Source organism: Aulostomus chinensis, chromosome 11 (assembly GCF_037954235.1).
Source record: "Aulostomus chinensis isolate RoL2024-O1b breed Wild chromosome 11, RoL_Achi_v1.0, whole genome shotgun sequence".
In the NCBI taxonomy this organism is placed as follows: Eukaryota; Metazoa; Chordata; class Actinopteri; order Syngnathiformes; family Aulostomidae; genus Aulostomus; species Aulostomus chinensis.
In genome coordinates this window covers 27,645,179-27,668,859 of record NC_141330.1, presented here as the reverse complement: position 1 = coordinate 27,668,859, position 23,681 = coordinate 27,645,179, and the positions used below count along the sequence as shown (strand labels likewise).

At 47.8% G+C, this 23,681-nt stretch overlaps 1 protein-coding gene across 2 annotated transcripts in view; it reads right to left on the bottom strand.

Annotated features, from left to right (window-relative positions):
• The window catches only part of LOC147253906 (TGF-beta receptor type-2-like), a 33,690-nt gene extending 10,655 nt beyond the window's left edge, over window positions 1-23,035 (bottom strand). Inside the window, exons 1-8 of one of the 2 annotated variants that reach the window (XM_086219260.1) lie at window positions 22,810-23,035; window positions 15,289-15,433; window positions 15,014-15,207; window positions 5,418-5,710; window positions 5,087-5,335; window positions 4,857-5,024; window positions 3,938-4,075; window positions 1,259-1,400 (exon numbers count right to left, since the gene is read on the bottom strand). In XM_086219260.1, the coding sequence (XP_086075386.1) occupies window positions 1,259-1,400; window positions 3,938-4,075; window positions 4,857-5,024; window positions 5,087-5,335; window positions 5,418-5,710; window positions 15,014-15,207; window positions 15,289-15,433; window positions 22,810-22,894 (1,414 nt within the window). In that variant the 5' untranslated portion in view covers window positions 22,895-23,035. The remainder of the gene's footprint in view (window positions 1-1,258; window positions 1,401-3,937; window positions 4,076-4,856; window positions 5,025-5,086; window positions 5,336-5,417; window positions 5,711-15,013; window positions 15,208-15,288; window positions 15,434-22,809) is intronic. The other variant, XM_086219261.1, reaches the window with a different exon arrangement.
• Between the last annotated feature and the right edge of the window lie 646 nt (window positions 23,036-23,681).

Here is a 23,681-nt window from a genome sequence, read left to right as displayed (position 1 = left end):
CTGAAGAAGGGCGACACCACAGATCATTGTCTCCCTCACATATCAGACATACCTCAGATTCCTGCTGCAGACCTGGAGCTGAGCTTGAGGAGCAGACAAGCCCACCAGCCTGCACACTGACGCACGAGCCCCCCCCCCCCCCCCACACACACACACACATAACAGGAAACTGTAGGCCTGAGCTGAGCCTGCTGACTGCACGATGTAGGTCAGACCTACAAGCTGCTGTTACTGAGCCCCACTCAAATACATGGAGAATGAACCTCAGACAGGTGCAAGTTTGTCATGAACATTACATATATGTCTACATCTATCTATCTATCATCCATCCATCTATCAATCTATCCATCTATCTATCTATCTATCATCCATCCATCTATCAATCTATCTATCTATCTATCTATCTATCATCCATCTATCATCTATCTATCTATCTATCATCTATCCATCCATCTATCTATCATCTATCTATCTATCATCCATCCATCTATCAATCTATCTATCTATCTATCTATCTATCCATCCATCATCTATCTATCATCTATCTATCTATCTATCATCCATCCATCTATCATCTATCTATCATCCATCTATCTATCTATCATCCATCTATCTATCTATCTATCTATCTATCTATCATCTATCCATCCATCTATCTATCATCTATCTATCTATCATCCATCCATCTATCAATATATACATATATATATATAGAGATAGATATACATTTATGTATATCTATCTCTCTCTATATATATATAGAGAGAGAGATAGATGGATATAGACTGAAGATGTCATAATTAATGTACCACAACAACCAAACCTCCACAGATGTGTGGACACTGTATCAAGCCTCAGGGTCACGAGGGTCATCAGTCAGCAGAGTTCATCAGCAGGTCTTCCTGGACGAGTCCACGCAGTCCAGCGTGACCACGGTGCACGACGGAAGACTTCTTTGGAAAATGTGATTGAGGTCACATAATAGCAGATGCAGAAGGACTCAGATCTGACATCATTTTCTGATATTCGCCAGCGTCTGACTCTTAGTCAGCTGGTGAACTGGTTACCTCCCAGTGCTCTAGTGGGATCCATATGTCTAAAATAACAACAATCGGTGTGAGAGCATCCTTGAGTGACATCATTCATCTTACAGCTTATCAAAGATAGTAAAGACTGATTTGTGTGAGTGTGTGTGTGTGTGTGTGTGTGTGTGTGTGTGTGTGTGCGTGCGTGTGTGTGTGTGCGCGCCTGCACCAACCTCCAATGGCTTCACACCTTGACGTCATCTCCCAAAGCACCAGGGCCATGGAGTAGATGTCAGTCTGCTTGAAGGACTCCATGTTCTCCAGGTTGAGTCGGGCCTCCAGCACCTCTGGAGCCATGTAACGGGCCGTACCCACCTGCAGCAGCAGAGGACAGCCGGTGGAATAACACTGAAGTGCACACACACACACACGCACGCACACACACACACACACACACACACACACACACACACACACACACACACAGTCTCCACTCCACCATCTCTGATGGGATTATTGTTCTGACTGCTTCCTGTCACCTCCTCTCACTCACCCACTTCAGTCAAAATGTTTATGCAAAGGCTCAGGTTTGATTGGCTGAGTGGAGCCACATGGCACGAAGCATGCGATTGATCTGTGAGTTTCCTGGCAGCTAAACCAGTACGCAAATGTTTGAAAAGCTGTGCCAGTTAAAATTAAAGGGCATCATCCAAATGCAGTATTTATAAGTACTTTATTGGCCAAAGGTTGCGATCCAGGTAGGATGGCATCTAAGTCTGATCACGGTCCTCTGGTCCAGCCCTTCTCCTCACCTTAATCGTCACCACTGCAGAAACACAAACCCGCAACCCAAAACTGACTCACTCTCCTTCAACATGAAAACCACATCCAACCACTGAGGCCTCACAAAGTTCCTCAGGCCCCACAAGTATAGTGAGTTCCAGGTTTCAGATCCCTTAAACACTTAAGTTGAATGAGAAGACTTGAACGCACGCACACACATGCACAGGCACACACACACACACACACACACACACACACACACACACACACACACACACACACACACGAGTATAACTGATGAATAGTTGCCGTGTTTGTACAAACTGAAGTGAGTTGTATTGTGTTGGCCAATGTTCTCTCTGCTTGGCTGCAATAATTAGTAGTCGTCTACTTCCACGGGCCTGCTCTAAACTAAGAACCTTGTGGGTTTTATATGTTTTGTAATCACATGTTGCCTTCTGCCTCCAACTTGAAGAGGATGTCAAGTCATACAAGTCAAATTGAGCTGCGGGTCTTTTCTGTTGAGGGTTTGACCCTCCCTCACTGGTGGATTCTGACAGTTCGGTACAAAGTACTAATGGTGTCTGCAGCTGCTCAGGCATGCGTCTGCTAGGGGAGTGTAATCTAGCTTCAAGTCCACAACTGAAAATAACAGTCCAGACCAGACAGTAACAACAGGAACAAATGAGTAATATCTTATGGACCAGGAAAAAACACATGGTTCCGCTCTGTTTGTAGATTCTTTATGTGAACATGTGTGCATATTTGTGTTGAGGGGTCACGAGTATATGTTTACACCCCCTCACCTGTCACTGCTGCATTTCTGTTCGGTGAATCATAAATCATGAACGAGAGAAAAGAGGTCACAGTGACTGAGCGGAGGAGTTTGCCTCCAGGAGTTTGCATGTCACAACAAATCCTCTCCCTTTATCCCCTGATTCTCTGTCAGTCTCCAGGTTCCTTATGTCAGCAAACAAAGTGCATCCCATCAAAACACACTCACAACCACAGGCAGCTCGTATCTCACCAAGAAACATACCAAAGCTGTTAGAATAACACAGAGATTAGATCACAAAGAGTTATTAGAACAGCAGCGAAGGCTTAGAGCAGCAAATCACACGGGACAACAGTGGCGCAGGAGGGGAGGGAGCCTGTCAGTGGGTCACTTTCACATCCGTGGGTTTTTGGTTAAATACATTAAACCAAGTCTGTGGTTAACATGAGCAGAAGTTACTTTAAGGTTCAGGTCTACATCAGATCCACCAGTAAACACCAGACTGGTGGATGTTGGAGGTTCAGGTCTACATCAGATCCACCAGTAAACACCAGACTGGTGGATGGTGGAGGTTCAGTTCTACATCAGATCCACCAGTAAACACCAGACCGGTGAATGGTGGAGGTTCAGTTCTACATCAGATCCACCAGTAACACCAGACTGGTGGATGTTGGAGGTTCAGTTCTACATCAGATCCACCAGTAAACACCAGACTGGTGGATGGTGGAGGTTCAGTTCTACATCAGATCCACCAGTAAACACCAGACTGGTGGATGGTGGAGGTTCAGTTCTACATCAGATCCACCAGTAAACACCAGACCGGTGGATGGTGGAGGTTCAGTTCTACATCAGATCCACCAGTAAACACCAGACCGGTGAATGGTGGAGGTTCAGTTCTACATCAGATCCACCAGTAACACCAGACTGGTGGATGTTGGAGGTTCAGTTCTACATCAGATCCACCAGTAAACACCAGACTGGTGGATGGTGGAGGTTCAGGTCTACATCAGATCCACCAGTAAACACTAGACCGGTGGATGTTGGAGGTTCAGTTCTACATCAGATCCACCAGTAAACACCAGACTGTTGGATGTTGGAGGTTCAGTTCTACATCAGATCCACCAGTAAACACCAGACCGGTGGATGTTGGAGGTTCAGGTCTACATCAGATCCTCCAGTAAACACCAGACCAGTGGATGTTGGAGGTTCAGGTCTACATCAGATCCTCCAGTAAACACCAGACCGGTGGATGTTGGAGGTTCAGGTCTACATCAGATCCTCCAGTAAACACCAGACCAGTGGATGGTGGAGGTTCAGGAGATGACCACTTCCTGTTGGAATGTTGGATACACACCTGTCCGCTGTTGGCCAGGTCATCCACAGACAGGCTGCTGTCCAGACGAAGTCCGAGCCCAAAGTCACAGAGGCAGCACGTCAGATCAGTCTTCACCAGCACGTTGGAGCTCTTCAGGTCTCGGTGGACGATGGGCACCTTCATGCATAGTGTGGAGGTGAACGTGCTCATTAAATACAAAATCAAACGTGTGGACATGAAAGATGCATTTGCAAATAAAAGTAAACACATTTTTGCTGAACAATTTGATCTGACAGAACACAAACTGATGAGCTGGGATTTGCTGTGGATATTTATGACCTGCTGCACTCCACAACTCCAAATACAAATCAGTCTGAAAAAGGGAACTTGTGCTGCCACAATATTTCTCAGGAGGGTGGAACGTTTGTCCACACTTGTAGCGCTGCCCTCAGTCTCAGCGGTTAACTTGATCCTGACAATGACAACTGGAGGCTGGATTTCTATGAAGGTTGTTGTGGATATTCATTCCGATCCCTTTACCAGCTGCTCCTTTTGGCATCTCTGTGACATTTTCTGCAGCAGCCCTGTCTGGGCCAGAATATCTGCTTTGCAGACAACATATTTTATCATTCATCCAGCTCAAGACCATGTGATTTCCTGAGTATGTTCTTTCCTCCAGTGCCATCCTTGGGAAAAACTAGATTTTCAGGATTTTTACTATCATATTTACAATTTCACCCAGTTTGACATCTGAATTTGAACAGTTTAAGAGTGCATAGTCTCAGTGCAATGCCTCTTACAGAAATCTATTCATGCGTTTTTGGGTGCCAGTCTTTTGAGAGGAAGTATTGCAACATACTGAGGTATCGATATTTCACACTGAGGCATGAGGCATAGCAATGAACGGTAACACACGGATGGACAGACGGTCATCGACACACTGCACACACGGTCCCACCTTTGGGCGTCCACATGGTAGATGGTCACTGTGGAGGTGGGCGACGCCCTTGGCCAGAGAGCTGCCCAACAGCTGCAGCTCCTCCCAGCTGATCACATGGCATGTCAGGTACTCCTGGAGGACACGGGGTCCATGGAAGAGGTAGCGTTTTGAAAATGTAACGTAAAACTTTGAAAAAACCTCAAGGTGACGTGGTGTCCAAGGCTGAGTGTGTGTCCGTGTCATCTCACCTGCAGGTTTCCTCTCGGGTGGAAGGCAGTGATGAGCCAGTACTGCCTCTCCACCTTCCTCTCCTCAGCTGTCAGGAAGTGCAGGATGTTCTCGTGCCGGAGGTCTGTATCAGAGAAGATGTCCTTCTCGTTCTTCCAGGAAGCGTACTCCTCATAGGAGAAGATCTTCACAGCCACCGTTTCAAACTGGTCTGAGCTGGTCTGCTTCAGCTTCGCCTTGTACACCTGCGCAAATCGGCCCTTTCCCACCTGTGATAGCAGCAAAGGGTCTTGTCAGGACAGAGGAGAACAGAACAGCCTGAACAAACACCCCCACTGAAGGTTTCCATACCAGCAGATCCAACTCGATCGGCAGCGGCTCAGTGTTGTGGTTCAGGCTGTTGGCGTGCGTGGAGCTGCTGTCTGACCTATCATCGTCTAGCATGATGGCACAGGCGTCACTGCAGTCAAGCCCTTTAGGCTTGCGCTTCTTAATGTTGCTCTCCCACTCCTGGTCAAGCATGCGCTGGCGATAGGCTCTGTACCAGTAGAGCATGCCCACCACCACGATGGCCACCACCAGGAGGGGCAGCAGGCTCAACAGGATCATTGACACCAATGGATCATCTGGAGCTGGATCCACAGCTGGAAGGACAGACATTGATATCAGTGAGACATGTCAGACCCAGGAGGACCAGTCAAAGGACGGATGGATGGAACACTCATCGCCACGACGATTTTGGTTCAAGTGGCTCCACGCTGACTCACTGTCAAATGAATCATAGAGTCCAGCATGAGGAGTTTTCAAGTACTGATGGTGGCGTCGAGCACCACAACCTCAGCCACTTGAGCTCGCTCTTATGACATTTATTGTGTTGGCAGCAGAGACGGAGACTCGTGTCTGAGTCACACGAAGGCCACACGACTTGGAACTTAACTTGGATTTTCCACTAAAGACTCAAGGTTTGACTCGGGCTCCCTCCTGTCGTGTGTATCCTCACACATCTATCTTGTGGGCGTGGCCACAGAAATACTGCAGCAGCTCAACCATGGCGAGCGTCACATTTTATTATAATTGTCATCATGTTTGGTAACAAAATCTTCACAAGAAACACAAACAAGAGCTGCTGAATGAAGCATGCATGACGTCAGAATCAAGGATGTTGGATTGACCACACCAAACTTCATCCGGCACCTGAGGACACGTGTGAACAGGATGAGCGTTGAGGTTAGCAAACATGTTGAGCTTCACCTCAACATTAGCTCACGTTCACTTACGCGGATTGATGTTTGCTCTGCTGGTTTTGCCATGATGACTAAAATCCACCCCCCTTGCCATGCTGCCACCTGCTGGTTAACAGGGGACTTATACAGGCCGACAAATACTGACAGAAGCAACACATGAGTACACGTGAGGGAAGTGAACTTCAAAATAAAACAGGAACTGACAAGTAACACAAGAAAACAAGTACCAAAACAACACAAGAGTGATCATTTTCACACTGGGGCAAAAGTAGCGTCCAGACGGGACCGTGACAGCAGCCCCGTCATGGGGGATCAAGCAGTGCCGGAGGTAAGGTGACACGGAGGCTGCTGCAGAAGAGTGAGCAGCCAACAGTGAAGTTAATATCAGAGGGACAAAGGGCCGTTGTTGGATTACATGCATGCAGCGGTGCATGTGAGACCCTTCTGAGTGTGGTGGCTATTTGAGCCCCGTACGTGAAAAGCAGACCCTGCCAGCACTGAAACAGTCCAGCAATGTAGAGGCTGGTCTGTGGAGGTCACATCGCCTGCTTTTGTGTTCTGTGTTCTGCATGTAGCAGCAGCTCCCTTGCATTTCATCAACGGTCATTCTAGAAGCTTGTGCTATGAAAACAAGATGGCCTGAGCCCAACAGAGAGCTGTACATTTTGTCCTTTCCATCCCAACGATTGTCAGTCGTCGAGGCTGCAGCCAACAGCGTGAGTGGGCTCTGCAGCTCCAGCAGATACAGCACTGAGGGCTCCTGGGCTGCCAGCCTGCACTGAGCAGCAGCCAGCAAGTCCAGCAGCGGGGAGAAAACAGATGAGAGCCTGTCTGCTTCTGCTTGGCCCGGCCCGTCCTGGTCTACTCCTCCTGGGCAACCTTTCAAGTAATGTCTCACTTGGTTTCTGAGGGGAACATACCACTTGTCTGAGCAAAGCTGCCCTATTGGCAGGCTGGTGCAGCTCAGACCAAGGGCTGGCCATCGAAGACATCTTACCACCCTGTTTAAGTTTAAAATGAGTACTTTGGGAGTTTCCACATGCATGTGTGACTATATGAAGTAACAAAAAGTACAAGTGAAAAATAAGCATCTACTGCTTCAGACGTCAGCTCACCAAACATAGGCAACTTCCTGCAAGAGCCAGGAGTAGCGGAGAGGGAGTGATACAGTGAGCTTAGGAGGCCCGGAGGAGCTCCGACCCTCCATCCTGAGCTCAGGTCTTACACCGGCTCTGACATATCACACAATCAATAACGCATCAATCGCGCAATCAATAACGCATCAATTGCACAATCAATAACGCATCAATCAATAACGCATCAATCCCACAATCAATAACGCATCAATCCCACAATCAATAACGCATCAATCAATAACGCATCAATCAATAACGCATCAATCCCACAATCAATAACGCATCAATCAATAACACATCAATCCCACAATCAATAACGCATCAATCCCACAGTCAATAACGCATCAATCGCACAATCAATAACGCATCAATCGCACAGTCAATAACGCATCAATCGCACAATCAATAACGCATCAATCGCACAATCAATAACGCATCAATAGCACTATCAATAACGCATCAATCAATAACGCATCAATCAATAACGCATCAATCAATAACGCATCAATAGCACTATCAATAACGCATCAATCGCACAATCAATAACGCATCAATCAATAACGCATCAATCAATAACGCATCACAGTCAATAACGCATCAATCACACAATCAATAACGCATCACACAGTCAATAACGCATCAATCGCACAATCAATAACGCATCAATCGCACAATCAATAACGCATCAATCAATAACGCATCAATCCCACAATCAATAACGCATCAATCAATAACGCATCAATCCCACAATCAATAACGCATCAATCAATAACGCATCAATCACAGTCAATAACGCATCAATCACACAATCAATAACGCATCACACAGTCAATAACGCATCAATCGCACAATCAATAACGCATCAATCACACAATCAATAACGCATCAATAACGCATCAATCAATAACGCATCAATCAATAACGCATCAATCAATAACGCATCAATCAATAACGCATCAATCAATAACGCATCAATCCCACAATCAATAACGCATCAATCCCACAGTCGATAACGCATCAATCCCACAATCAATAACGCATCAATCACACAGTCAATAACGCATCAATCCCACAATCAGTAACGCATCAATCCCACAATCAATAACGCATCAATCACACAGTCAATAACGCATCAATCCCACAATCAATAACGCATCAATCCCACAATCAATAACGCATCAATCACACAGTCAATAACGCATCAATCGCACAATCAATAATGCATCAATCACACAATCAATAACGCATCAATCAATAACGCATCAATCCCACAATCAATAACGCATCAATCAATAACGCATCAATCACAGTCAATAACGCATCAATCACACAATCAATAACGCATCACACAGTCAATAACGCATCAATCGCACAATCAATAACGCATCAATCACACAATCAATAACGCATCAATCGCACAATCAATAACGCATCAATCAATAACGCATCAATCCCACAATCAATAACGCATCAATCCCACAGTCGATAACGCATCAATCCCACAATCAATAACGCATCAATCACACAGTCAATAACGCATCAATCCCACAATCAGTAACGCATCAATCCCACAATCAATAACGCATCAATCACACAGTCAATAACGCATCAATCCCACAATCAATAACGCATCAATCCCACAATCAATAACGCATCAATCACACAGTCAATAACGCATCAATCCCACAATCAATAACGCATCAATCCCACAATCAAAAACTAATTTGCAAGGCTCAGCAAATTACCGGATTAATCTCTGATCAGTTTGCATGTTTAAGGGATAGAGTTTTGTGTGTGTGTGTGTGTGTGTGTTATTCAAACAAATTTAATTGGTAAATGTCTACGTTTTTCAGGAACAGTACGGACTGACAGGTGGAGGTGATCGGACTCCGTCGGTTCTGGGAGCTGAGGACGGACCTCTCCTTCCTCCACTCAAACCCAGACGAGCACTCCTCCTCTCAAAGGCTCGTGAGGGAGGGAGGTTCCGTCGTATTTTCCTTGGCGGTGGCTTCTCTCCCAGACGCTCCTCCAGGGCTCTTCTGAGTGTGTTGAGGCGGTGCAGCTGCCAACTGTACTTCTGCGTACATCAGGGGCCGACATCCATCTGTGTCTGTGCTGCCGCTGAATATCCAGCTTGGTCATGGAGGGGCGAGCGTGCACACTTCCTGCTGCAGTACGCTCGCCAACGCAGGTGGAAAAAGTACATACATTCTTTACTTAAGTAGAACTACAGATATTTATGTAAAAAAAGAGGTAAAAGCAGAAGTACTGATTCAAGTAAAAAAACTGATAAAAGTGCAAAAAAAACAAAAACAAATAATTAAAAGTACATAAAAGGTACAAGTAGATTTAATAAAGTTGATGCTGGGAACCTGAAATCCTTTAATGATCAATTATTGATGCATGTCAGCGACTTAAAACACACTTTTGTCACAAAGGGTTCATAGAGTTTGTGTTTAATTACTCATATTAATGAAGCAAAAGGCTGCCATCAGCAGCGACAGTTGTCCTTTCCATGGCGGTCAATTAGAGTCACCAAGGCTCACCGGGCCACCAACACCGATATGTAAATGAGGACAGCCAGACGGCCAATCAGAGGCTGCCGGGGCAACTCAGCCCTCGTTGCCTCCAGATTGTGATGACACGCAGTGAAGGGTGTGAGTGTAAGAGGAAGTCTTTAAGGCTCTGACTCACACCCTTAATGTTCTCACCAGTCACTAATAACCTGGATCCTCTCGCAGCTCTGTGAATAACAAAGCTGTGAGTTGGATATTAAAGGGGAACAAATTTCCTTGGAAAATAGCAGATCCAGACATGATTTCATATTTGAACCAGGTGATGGATAGATGGAAGCCATTACAAACAGCCAGGGGCCCGAGCCAGACTCCCCACAGGCACAGACCAGGCCACTTGGTGTTCGCACCGGCAAAATATTCCCAGTCTTCCAGGTCACAGTGTTAAAGGAAGACAACCGTCCGTATTCAAGATTTATGCGAGTATTAAAGTACCAGTTTGCATCGAGAATACAAGGGTGCCTGCATGTCTACTACTGAATACTTACAACTGTGGTACAAGAACTGTAAACGGCCCGTTCAAGAGAGATATGAGTGGACAACAGGAGGCCTGAGGTCACATGACAGCAGCTCTTCCCTGGTAAGATCCACTCACACGCAGAACACAACAACAGCACTGAGGGCCACACTGTCCTCATATGAAATACTGTTCTGAAAATACTATCTCTCTCTCTCTCACACACACACACACACACACACACACACACACACACACACACACACACACACACACTGTTCAGTTGCTCTCTCCTAGGACAGCAACACTGGGAAGCCCAGCGTTTGTCTCTGGGATTTCTGTACGTGTGATCATCTGACCATCTCCTCTTCCTGGCAGACTCTCTCTTTCCCATCCTTGTGCAAGTCAAGTATTCCCATTTTCATGGAAAATTAGCTCAGGATCAGATCACGAACCGTTAGGCAGACCAAGTTTAATTACATCAGACAGGCTGGTCTCCTCCGGGGTGAGTCTGGTCAAATCTAAGCTTGGCTGCCAGCGACTGACTGACAACTTAGAGACAGACAAGCTGCACCCAAGAGTCCGGAGGGGCTGCGCCTGTCCTCTCCTTCCCTGTTCCCATCAGGAGCCACAGAGGAAGACTCATTATTTGCACCCCAATACGACCCGCCGGCAGAGCAAAAGATTTTCTCGTGTTATGAGGAGAAATTAATTCATGAGGACTGAAGGCAAAAACAACCCATGAAACGAGTCAGGCAGCGCATGAGTCAAGGAATCCATGTCAGACATGAATTTGTGTTCCCCACAAACATTCCTCTGTTCTTATGTAACCTGTGTTGTGTAACTGCTGTCCACAACTGGACTCCAAGCCTGAACCGTCCACATGGGAGGCAGACGTGCTGCCAAGGAGGCTGCATCCTCCGGTCACTAGCATCTGTCGCCACAGCACGTCTCCCAACAGCCCAGAACCACCGCTGGACTCCATCAGAACCATGGTGCCGATTCACGTATCGGACCACATTCTGTTCCACCGTTTGAACTGGACCATGAAACCACCGTAACATGAAGAGGTGCCGGCGGTCGCCTACAGCCTCGTGATGTAGCGCCAGCAGCAACAACGATAGAGAATCAGGAGCTCTGGTGTTGGAGTCGGTACCGGTATCAGCAGATGTGTGTCAGAATCGGATCAGAACCGCTATGGTCTGTTTGTGGCATGAACCTGATCTCACAAACGTGATCTGCACCAACTACCAGGTGAACCGTAAATGTGACTGAGCGTATTTATTTCTTCTTTCTTGATACGACAGAGAATGAGAACTGTTGCATCATCCAATAATAATTCCTGCAAAAAACAACGTGCGTAGCAGAAACCTGCCTCTACCAGCGCGCCCCCTACTGGTTCCACCACCGCTGCTCCACCTGGATTTTACTGTCTGAGGACGAACCAAGAGGGACGGACCTTCTTCAAAAATAGGTGAAGAGCGGAAGAATTAAATTGAAGAAAATGACTTAAAAAAGAGTGCATAGAGACAGAGCCAAGTGAGTCCATCTCCTACTGGCCACTGACGGGACCAGCTGCTGTGTTCGTGCTGGCTCATCTCGCCGACGCCGTCAAACCGCACAATATCCCCCTCTGATAGGCCTTTGTGGCGCCGCCCATCAAAACACAACAAGCTGCTGAGGGCTCACAACCTCCGATGCCTCAGAGGGACATTTGTGTCCCATGTCTTTTGTACTGCACTTTTACAGGAACGTCATAAGAATGAGAAACAATGCAGTGAATCTGCAGAGGAACAACTGATGGCTGTGACCCCACAAACAAACCAGGACTTCCTGCTGCCTGTGTCCTCAATAGGAGGAAGGAACCACAACCCAAAGCCTCAGGACTAAGTGTGTGTGCGTGTGTGTGCGTGCGTGTTTCAGAGATACAGGCTGACAAACACAAAGATGGAGCACATCCTTGAAGTAGCTGCTGAAGTTCCCCAAGTAACCCCCCCGCCTCCTGGTCCCACTGTCTCGTCCCTGGACAGTCTTGCCTGATGCTGGTGTGGTTGGATCTCGCTTGGCCGGAGAACAGAACCAGACTGAGGAGCTGTGTTCCTGCATGCTCTGCGGTTTTCTTTGGCTTGCAGCCTAAAGAGGAGAATTCAGTGGCTGCTTTCATTACTGTAAGACATAATTAAAGGGTGCAGAGAGGTATTTCTGATCAGGATTACTGGCTGTTGTTTTAGGTGTATAATCAAGTATACAGCAGGCTGTCATGTCTATTGTACTTAAGACATCAGAACAACATAAATGCTGAGGAGATGGGGTCCCAGGACGGGCCCACCGGTTTAATCTGGCCATGATGTGGTTCCAGATACGTCATCGTGCTCAGTACCACTCCGGTAGTCTCCTAGCGCCACACACATCATGAAACCAGGTACAAAAGTTGGCTGGCAGGAGAGGAGTGGAGTCTGCTTGAGCCGCGTGGTCGCGCGGACTCACTGGTGCTGTATCTTTACACGCAGAATTCACAGAAAACAAACAGGAATCCATGTTTGGGAGGGACACAGAAGTCACTGATAAGAGAAGCTCTTCACAGCGATCCAGTGAGCTACGCTTGTATTTGTGCTCTTCAGTCCACCGCCATTACTGATAGCATCAGCTGTTCTGCCAGGGAGGTCATGTGATCATGCGTTTGGGCTGAACTCTGAACTGTTGATAGATTTTGATGAGTTTGGCCCAGAGAGATTTCTTGACTTGCAGTATGAAAGAAAATTAACAGGCTGCCCTGAGCTCTACATATGGGCACAGGCATGTTGACCTCAAGTGACCCCTTCAACAGCGATCCCACCCAGCAGTCTGGGGTTCCCAGTGCTGTTTCAGACAGGAAACCTGCAGTTGCACCAGCAGCCTTGTGCTCTAATGTGAGTGAATACATTAGCCAGCAACACGAGCGGCGGCCGTCGGCGGAGGTGTTCTGAGTCCCCGGGCCTGCGCACCATGTGGAGATGTTTCTGATCCGAGTTAAACACAGACAGGAAACCATATGTCTGAGCTCTCCTGTGTGACTAGCCGACACACACACACACACACACACACACACACACACACACACTTTCAGAGTTTCAGACAGACACCCAGTTTTCCTCTCAGCTCGATGCAGCAGTGACTGAGGATCCCCTGAAGAACGTAAGCCTGTGATGGAAACTGTCATTTCCTCTTCCTGTTTATGAAGGCTGAAGTGACTGTAATGAGACTCAAAAACCGCCAATGAGGTTTGAAATGCAAACAGCAAAGCAACGACCAAAGACCAGAGTTACGAAGAAAAATGGAGACAGCAAAGCAGATCAGACGTTCAAGCTGTGAAGCACAAAGAGTTCAGCACAGAGGGAAGACAACACCTGAGGTCACCTGAGGTCACCTGGTTACTCAACTGGAAGATGAGGTCATATTCATACTACTAGTATTCCAGATAAATTGTACTCCTACTTCCTACAGCCAACTGCCAACTAATACTACAAAAAGACTCAAACCAAAAATGAACCAATCCCACTACCTAAGTGTGTGTGTGTGTCTCTTGTATCGCAAGAGCTCTATTGTTGTTCAAAAACCATTACTTACACAATCAGTAGTAGCAGCACTTAGTGACATGTTCCCTCATTACCCTGAACACACACGCACACACACACACAGCCTAATGATAAGTATGTACATGCTAATCTACAAATGGAAGTAATCCCAAAGAAACAACTGGAAACCTTCAGCTTTGAGGCCGAGCAGCAGGACCGGGCAGGACAGCCCGAGTTCATCGCCTCATCGATGATCGTTCAGTTATTGGAGGAACGAATATACAACATCATCATTGTTTTTAAACCGTTAGCTCAGTACCGACTCGTTCGAATCAGCTGCTTATGGCATGCATGTCGAATCATACTTGCTTGAACAAATTCATACAAAAAGACACAGTAAAAAAACAACAAATGCTTCTTTCCAGATGCTCTACGGGCTGCACCGCCCAGGCGCAATCGACACACTGAGGTTTGCAAGCAAGTGTGCTTAGGGCGCCAGTTCTGACTTACACCTTCACAACACAACCAGCAGAGGGCCACAGGACCGCCTCTGCACTCCCCATCCACAAACAGAGAGGAGCTAGCTGCACTTGTACCACGACGGCTCAACTTGTAGTTTTAATTCTACTTTCTGTCTTCTTCTTCTTCAAATGCAAGTTCCCCCTCTTACTGACTTCTATCAAAGGCTGTTCATGCGAGTGACATCAAAGGTGAGCACATCGCTGAGTTTCAGGGTCCGAGGGGCCAGAGTCTAAGATGAAAGAGCTTTAGAGATGACAGGCAGAGCTGACAGAAAGGATTCTGAATATCTTTGATGTCGGTCTGAATGGACGAGGTAATCAAAGCAGTCAGAGATCAAAGGTGACAGGATGAAAGAGAAATGACTGACATCAAAGTGAGAATCAATTCATCTATCGTGAAAATGAAAATGGATGAATTGTATCGACAACTGTACTGCAAATCTCATTAGTTTATGTACTCACAGGGCGAGAATGTGATTTGGTCGTTACACTCCTCCTCCTCACTACAGGAGCAGAAGTGCGCCATCCCATTTGTTGTGTTCTTCTCCTTCATCACACAGGTGGAGCTGTTGTAGTCATCCAGCAAAACGCCATAGAGCGGGATGGACGGGTCGTGACAGAGAGTTTCCAAGGAGAAGCTGCTCTCGTTTCTCCTCCTGAGACGCAGACAGAGTGACTCAACACTGTGACGCCACAGAGCTTTGCAGAAAGTCACTCCTCGGCGAGCAGGTACCTACCAGATAGTGACACAGACCTCGCTGCTGTTCATGCAGATGGCCGTGATGGAGCAGTTGGTCATGCAGGTGCCCGTTCCGTTACAGGAGGACAGCTCCAGGTCGCAGAACTTACACAGCTGATTCATACGATAGAGCAGCATCATACCTGCAGAGCACACACACACACACACACACACACACACACACAGAATTCATTAACTGATTGTGCAGCTATGACACACGGTTTCCTGAGAGCAGACCGTCACAGTGGAGACGAGGGTGACCGTGTCTGTCTTTGGGTCACAGCAACTCCTCATCAGATTATCGTGGATTTTGCTGGAGATTCACGGTCCTCAGAGGAGGAGCCTCTCGTCTGATCCTTCCACCAGAACCACGACGGGGCCACCGATGCAAATCGAACAGGCACATTGACGTAAACCTGCTGAGCACATTCTGGCCTCAGGGCTTTTCTCATGTGTCACATTTGGTATTTTTTTGAGCAAATGTGAAGTTTTGCAGGAGGATCTTTGGATCTCAGTATGTTTTCACACTGAAAAGGCGTGCAGTCAGAGCAGTGGCTGACTACGTCTGAGCTCTTGCTCTACGCAGCGGAAACTAGTCTGATCTTACAATGGCTTATCCACATGTTGATAGTATGACAGTATAAACAGGTCAATGCTTCTTCATGTTCCCATGAACTCCTAACATCAGCTTTAGCACAGTACCAGCCAGTCTGCATCCATGAAGCACGTCTCTTGTAAAAATGAATCCACTTGAAACATTAAAGAAAGAAAATGGTTTCGACTAACTGAGCCGCCAATGACAGAAGCAGCAGTTCAGGTTTTGAGTCCCAATCAAAGACGGATTGAGCAACCAAACCCCAGTGACACCATCAGTCATTTGTTCTGACCCTAATACGACGTCTGTATGGCTCATGAGCGCGTTTCCGTTCTGGTCCTGTTACAAATCAAGATTTAAGTGTGATTCATTTAGTTTAGGCACCAAAACCCTTGGTTGGGGTGAAGGAGCGAACTTTGTTTGGGTTGAAATAAGCACTTAAGCTCAGGTTCACGTCTCTGACTCACGGCTATAAACAGGAAACTAACAATCGTCAAACAGCAGCTTCCACTTGCTGCTGGCAAGAGGGATCAAACCCAAATAAACCAAGCAAGTAAACTGTGATCGAGTCCCGGACCGAGTGCTAGAGCTCCAACACATTCAGAACTAGACCTGGTCAGTTGGACCCTCAAATGTAACAGCACAAACCCATCAAGGCGCGTAGGAGATATTCAAGAGTGCTAAACTGCAAGCCTGCCTCAGGGAGCTGGAAACAGCTCTAATGACAGGGACCCAGCGTGGAACACAGGGACAACATGTTAAGTGTCCTGTTTTTCAGATTATGACCAGAATCAAAATTTGTGGTTGTGCTGTCTGTCACTCGCAGGGATCTGTGTGTTAGTGACGAGCGGATCAGTCCTGGGGCGCGGCTCCAGATATGATCCCCCGCAGGTTGGAGGCTGTTTCATGCGGTACAGCCAGTTTTGTGCTGCTTAATCATTCGAATCAGATTCTTGCCGTTCTCCTTGGCGTACACAAAGTTTCTGTCCACTCATGTTCAGGCACGCCTCTGGTGCTGAGCCTCGGCTCAGCCTGACGGGAGTTCACGGAGCTGTTAGCGACGTGTCTGACTCCAAAGAATCGCTCTCCATGTTTGTTAGAATAACACATCTGACTAGCAGGGTAGTGTAGAAGCTCCGACACACTGTTGGATGCAAGTGATGTGGTGAGCAGGGGAGGGTTAGGGCTGTGGGAAGCCTCCTTCAGCTGGGACGCTACGTCACAGAGCTCCAGTGAGCTTGAGCTCGTGTCAGGCTTCCGTCTGCTTCAGGGTGGGATGCTCCCGGCCAGGGTTCCCCTCGACACCCCACACACAACCAACTGCTGGTTACTGACTTCTGTTACTGTATAATCCCAGTCTCCATCCCCTCATCAATTCATCTCTAAACACACTCACTCACTGAGCCTCTCTCTCTTGACTTGAATGGACAGACACGGCCAACCGTGACTCCATCTGTGGTCGTGACTCCAAACAGTGCCTCTGTGTTACGCTGTCACCAGAAATAGCCTGAGCCAAGCATGTGCCAGAGTCTGAACTTGAGTATGACTGTCTCATGTTACTGTTCTCCATCAAGTAACTAACAATACACCTGCTCGTAGGAACGGTGGACTAAAGCACGACCACACAGGCGCTAAATTCTAACCCAACGGAGGCTAAATGAAACATAAACTAACGAGCCAAGTTATTCACCCTTCGTCAAATGTGTAGTTTTCACATGCAAGTGTGTGGGAAGCTGCCGTGCTGACGATGTTTTCATGATGCGGACGGTGCAGTGACTTGCTCTGGGCCTATAATCAGCGGGTGTTCCAAGGTAATAAAGATGTAGTAATAAACCCTGATGAGTTAATAAAATCAGGAACCATCTTGATGGATTGGGTTTTTTTCCTGTTATACTGAAGGGTGTTAAGTTTTTTATTTCTTATATTTTTGCCATTCGATAGGAGACGTCTGTCCCCGTTCCTCAGTCACACCCAAAAGAGACTCAGGAATGGGTTTTGGGGGGATGGAGAGTCACATGACCTCCACTGCTAACACACCTCTGAGTCCTGGAAAAATGTCCCATGAAGAGCCATGAAAGAGCTCGTTTGGGCTTCTGTCCAATGAAGGCTCATTTCTGCAGTGGCAGAAGCCAGAACCTGATTGTCAGAACCTCGCCTGGGTCTTCTTCTGTCGCCAGGTTGCTCCCGGCCCGTCCAGTCACCAACATTCCTTGTCTCAGTGGTTGACTTTAGGAAGGGGACAGTGGAAGTGATTGTGTCCTGGTGCTGGACTCTCACCAGGAGCATCGACTGGGCTGTCGCTGCATAACAGGGTCTGGTTCTTCTCTGCCGTTGTTGACACTGTTGACATCAAAGGTGCGGCCCAGAGAAGTGACACGGGACTTCAGATACGAGGAGAAAGCGATTATTGATGAGGTAGCTTTTGACTATCGTGTATTGAGGAGTTATCAGGTTCAGTGTGTGATGTCAGTCTGCTGTCTGGTGAGTTGTTTGTGCCAAGAGTCCAAGTGTTCGTTTTTTTTCGTGGCATATAAAGTTCTCAATCTTCCCGCCTGTTGTTGTTGTCTGCATCTGCGTCCACTTGCTTTGACCCCTTCAAACAGCAACAGCCTGACAGTAAAGCCTGGGTTGCTGAGCGCTGAGATCTTTGAGGAGATGGTTGAAAAACGCCCCACTGGTAAACAACAGCTCTGACACGCCTGAACCCACAATACAGACAAAACACCAGCATGCAGAGCAGCCAGGGTCCAAAGGTAAACCCCTGTCAGAGGACGCCTGATGATGACTCTGATTACTCTCCTGATGTCATCCACAGATGTTCCTGTTAGACGTCAGCATCCATGATACAGGCTGTGTGCCGATGAGATACCTGATCATAGTCTAAGTCCTTCATTCGTCAGGAAGACCAGTTAATTTACTTTCAAGACAAATTCCTTCACACTAGTTTGGGGCATGAAACAGTGAACACCCACACGCAACCTCCGAGAGCAGAACCTGGCCATCGGCTGCAGGAGCCACCAGGACGGAAAGAATAGTAGAGAAGAAGTAGAGAGTGGAAGAGTTTAACCAGTGAGCTCAGTCAGGCTGAGCCATCACCACTGGACTATATTGACTGGTGTGTGATGCGGTGAACGCTTAGTACCAAACCATCAGGTCTCTCTTTCTGAATCAGAGTTCACTGTGTTTAAACAGAGGCACAGCTTAAGAAAGACCAACAGTTGTGTACGTGTGTCTTTGTTCCTGCTGCCAAAGTTCTTTTACTTTCAGTTTTATGACAGCACAATGTTTCCTGCTGAAAGTCCATGTGCAGGAATTATAGTATGAAGTGCCTCAGACGAAAGAAGAGAAGGAGGAAGGGGTGTGGTCTTGATGGCTGCTATCAGCGAAGCTCTTTGTGCTCCTGGTTCTGCTGGAGGGAAACTGAACGCCTGTGCTTCAGCCTGTCGGTCAGACCAGTGACAACGTCGATTGTTGCAACTCAGTCTAGGTTTGCTATCCTTCCAAGCTATGACATCAAACATCATCAGGGTGAAAACACAAGACGCCTAAAGCTAAGTGGTGACCTTGAGGTCCTGGTGTAGTTCCTTCATAGGCTAACGTTAGCTTAGCACTGCTAACGTAGCATCCAGGCTTCCAGCATCATCAGAGGGTTTGTTAGTGAAGATGATCTTGATGAACTAAACCTGGAAGATCATCAACTTTTGTTCACCAGAGCTGATTTACTGGTTCAATCACCACAATCACATGGAGCGATCCTATTGGCTGCTGGGGGAGGAACCAGGAGATGATCACTTCCTGTTGGGGGAGGAACCAGGAGATGACCACTTCCTGGTGTTGGAGGAACCAGGAGATGACAACTTCCTGGTGTTGGAGGAGCCAGGAGATGACCACTTCCTGTTGGTGGAGGAACCAGGAGATGACCACTTCCTGTTGGTGGAGGAACCAGGAGATGACCACTTCCTGTTTGTGGAGGAACCAGGAGATGACCACTTCCTGGTGTTGGAGGAACCAGGAGATGACCACTTCCTGTTTGTGGAGGAACCAGGAGATGACCACTTCCTGGTGTTGGAGGAACCAGGAGATGACAACTTACTTTTGAACTACAAACATACCTCATTCCTGACACGTTCTGTTCCTGTTGCACAACAAACATACCTCATCCCTGACATTGCTAACTTTCTGTTGGACTACAAACCTATTTCATCCCTGATAAGATCACTTCCTGTTGCACTACAAACATACCTTATCCATGATATACTAACTTCCTGTTGCACAACAAGCATAGCTCATCCCTGGCATGCTAACTTCCTGTTGGACTACAAACATACCTCATCCCTGACATGCTAACTTCCTGTTGGACTACAAACATCCCTCATCCCAAACACAGATACTTCTCATCAGCAGCTTGAATTGAAAAGACTCGATTGGTCAAAGATTAAAAGTTACTGTCACCTCACATGAACGCTATTTCTCTGGAAGGCCTTTCAGAGAATTCCTCCAAATATAGCACAAACATCCACTGGGACTCAGTTTGGAGGTCAAAGGTCAAAACGCCATGAGAGGCACACATCCAGGGGGCATCCAACCATGATGTAGTACACCTGGTTCATGTATTTCAGGGTTTAGCTGGGGGATCTCATACGGGTTAGTCAGCATTCTTATCTTCTTGAAATAATTATTTTGTTTGTTGTCTTGGCACTGGTTGTCCCTGATGTTGTTTTCGACAGCGGTAGACAATAAAACATATCTGGTTTGGTTTGGGTTAGGGGGTGGCGACCTCCTCTGGACCCCCTGCTCTACCAGCCAGCTGCTTACCTCCCAGTCAGCTCACGTGTGATACGGTGCAAATGCACACAGGCTGCTGGGACTTCAGGTCTGCTCGTGAAATGGCCTTTCAGGCGTCACACACGCGGTTTACTGAGACGCGGTGGCACGTTCAACTTCAAGCATTACAGGATAGCCCTCTTCTCTTCTGTCACCAAAATGAGGCGAGACAACTGGCATGAGACCGTGCAGGGCTACATAACTGCCCCAGTGGGAGGCCCGGTTCACTTCTCCTGCTCCTGAAAGTCATCCTCCCACCTACCGAACTCCCTCTTAATCCTGCTCTCCCAACTTGGCCGGAGACCTTTTCTCCCCTCTTCTCTTCTCATCTCCTCTCTTCACTTCAGTAAAGGAAGTGTAAGCACAGTAGGAATCTTTTTCACGGCCCACACACAAAGCACGGCATCAGGTGGAGAAACGGCTCTCCAAAAGGAAACATGCATCAGGTGTGTTTTCATCAACTGGTTCGGAGCAAACAAAGCACAACACCAGCGCTGTCAGTCGATGGTGGCAGAGGCAGGTTAGGCATGGCTGTGGCGGAGAAAAAACAAAGTTGAAAGAGACAAGTTGCAGCAGCCAAAAAGGGAGCGGTCTTCAGGAATTATCGTCAGATGAGCAAGTGGGAACTGATGCCAGCCGGTGTCCGGTTCACCAGCAGCAGGATTACGTCTCCTCCTGGTACAAGGATCTCACCACTAAACTCCCAACTGCCATGAGCCAGGAATCAGGCCAGCAGAATGATCGCTTCCCTACGAGGGAGCACGGCTCGGTCCAGACTCAGGCTGCTCTTGAACCAACAGACATGAACCGTGAACATAAATGTCAGCCATGTCTGAACATGTTTACCAACATGTTTACCAACATGTTTACATGAGAACAGCCACCGGCCAAGTTAGGAGTGAGAACAGGATGCTGACGGAACATTCAAAGCTAGACCTTCCATCTCTGGCCACCGACTGTTTCCCTTCTCCTTGTTCCTGAGTGGCAGCTTCCAAGCAGATTGTGGCTCAGACTTTGTGTTGACAGAGAACAAGGAAGGGGAAGCTCATGTGACCTCTGATACGAGGGTCGTTCCCTGGACAGGAAGGAAGACGGACCCTTCCTAAGATAGCTTCCATCAGCTGAGGGCCAGCAAGGAAGAGCGCAGCCTGCTGTTGTGATAACTGCGATGTCACGCTGCTCCGACACAGGGAGGCGCTTCCTTCTCTCCCGGGGTGTGTGTGTGTGTGTGTGTGTGTGTGTGTGTGTGTGTGTGTGTGTGTGTCACATAAAACAAATCAGGGCCAATCAGTCCTTTCAGTATGTGTGATTTCCAGGATGTAAATAGGAGAGCAGGAGAGGAAGACTGAAGTCTGATGATGATGATGATGATGATGATGATGATGATGCACATTTTAAAAATAACTGCGCCATCAGTTTTTTCTCATCTCCATTCCATCCGCCCACCTGCTCACATGCTCGGGGAAGTTTGTGTGGTTTCTCACAGTGGGGGTTGCAGCCATGACACGCGGAAACGTGTTCAATCACTCCTCGACTTAAAGTGCAGGGGAGGGACACCAAAACACACTCACGTGTTCTCTTCACGTCAATCATGTCAAATCCTCACTCCACCACAGCAGAAGGACCTGCTGCCTCGCGCCACAAACTTTACCAAGCAAACAAATGTGTCAATGAATCTGAGTTAAATGTGTGTACAAATACACACAAGTACTACCTCCATGTGCTGGACAGCAAACAAGGGTGTGTAGCACCTGGACGGGTGTCACGCCGGTGTGCTGCCGCTGGCGCTCCAACACGTTGATCACCAATCGGTTGAGACGATCGATAACAACACGAACGACATGGCAGCTGATCGCATTCATGGATAGTTTCAATAAAGGTTGACTTGATAAACTGTTGAAAAGTGTTTTAGGGAGATTCGCGCCCGCTTGGGGGGGGGGGGGGGGTCTTCCACCTGTTGCGCTCGCTTGGCCCCCCTGGACCGGGAAGTCCCGGCGGAAAGGAACCGTTCCCGGGTCCATTAGCTGAGTCCCAAAGGGGCAGAAGTGAAAGGAGCGAACTGAGCAGCGCTGCAAGACTGGAAAACCAGCCGTCACTCACCGGCCGCCCCGGACTCCAGCACGACCGTCGCGAGGAACAACGACAAAACTCCGCGCGACGATCCACAACAGCGCCGTCGGTCCATGTTCGGGTGTCCCGCGTCTGTCTCAGTCCTGGTCCTCCGCCTCTGGCCCTCTCATTCAGGTCCAAACGAGCCGGAGTCCAGCGGAGGAATGAGCGAGCGTGTCACTGCGCTTCCCTCTTCTCTTCAATGCTGCTGACACACACACACACACACCCACCCACACACACACACACACACACACACACACACACAGCGCGCAGGAAACAGAGGGAGGACCACTTACCTACTGAAAGTCAGAACAGTAAACATGTCTTACTCATTTACATGAACTCATGGGGCTCATGTAAACACACACGCACACACACACAGTGCTCACTGGGTCAACACAACAACTAGTGAGTGTCGACAGTGCTAACAGCCTTACATTAGCCGATCTACCTGCTATTAAATCAGTACATAGTATGATTGTGCTTACTGGACACAGTGTGAGTGGTTCTGAGCTGTAATTAATGCAGTGTACTACTGAGCTCCACTGCAGTTTTCCAGGGTGTTGACTTCATTTGTAATGTTAACCCTCAGGCACCAGGAGAGACAGTGGGGCGGAACAAAGCAGGGAAGCTCCTCCCCCAGTTTCTCTCGCTGGGGGAGGAGCTTCCCTGCTTTGTTCCGCCCCAGCTGGTCGAGGCAGATGGCCGCTGGAATGGAGTCCAGGTCTGCTGGCCAGTTCTGGGTGTTAGAACTCCTCCCGACGTTGGGTCTCTTTCAACTGAGTGTGGAGGTGAAGTTTGAGAACTCCAGTTATGATTTGCATCCACATCCATCGAGAACACCTGCACAGCAACACACA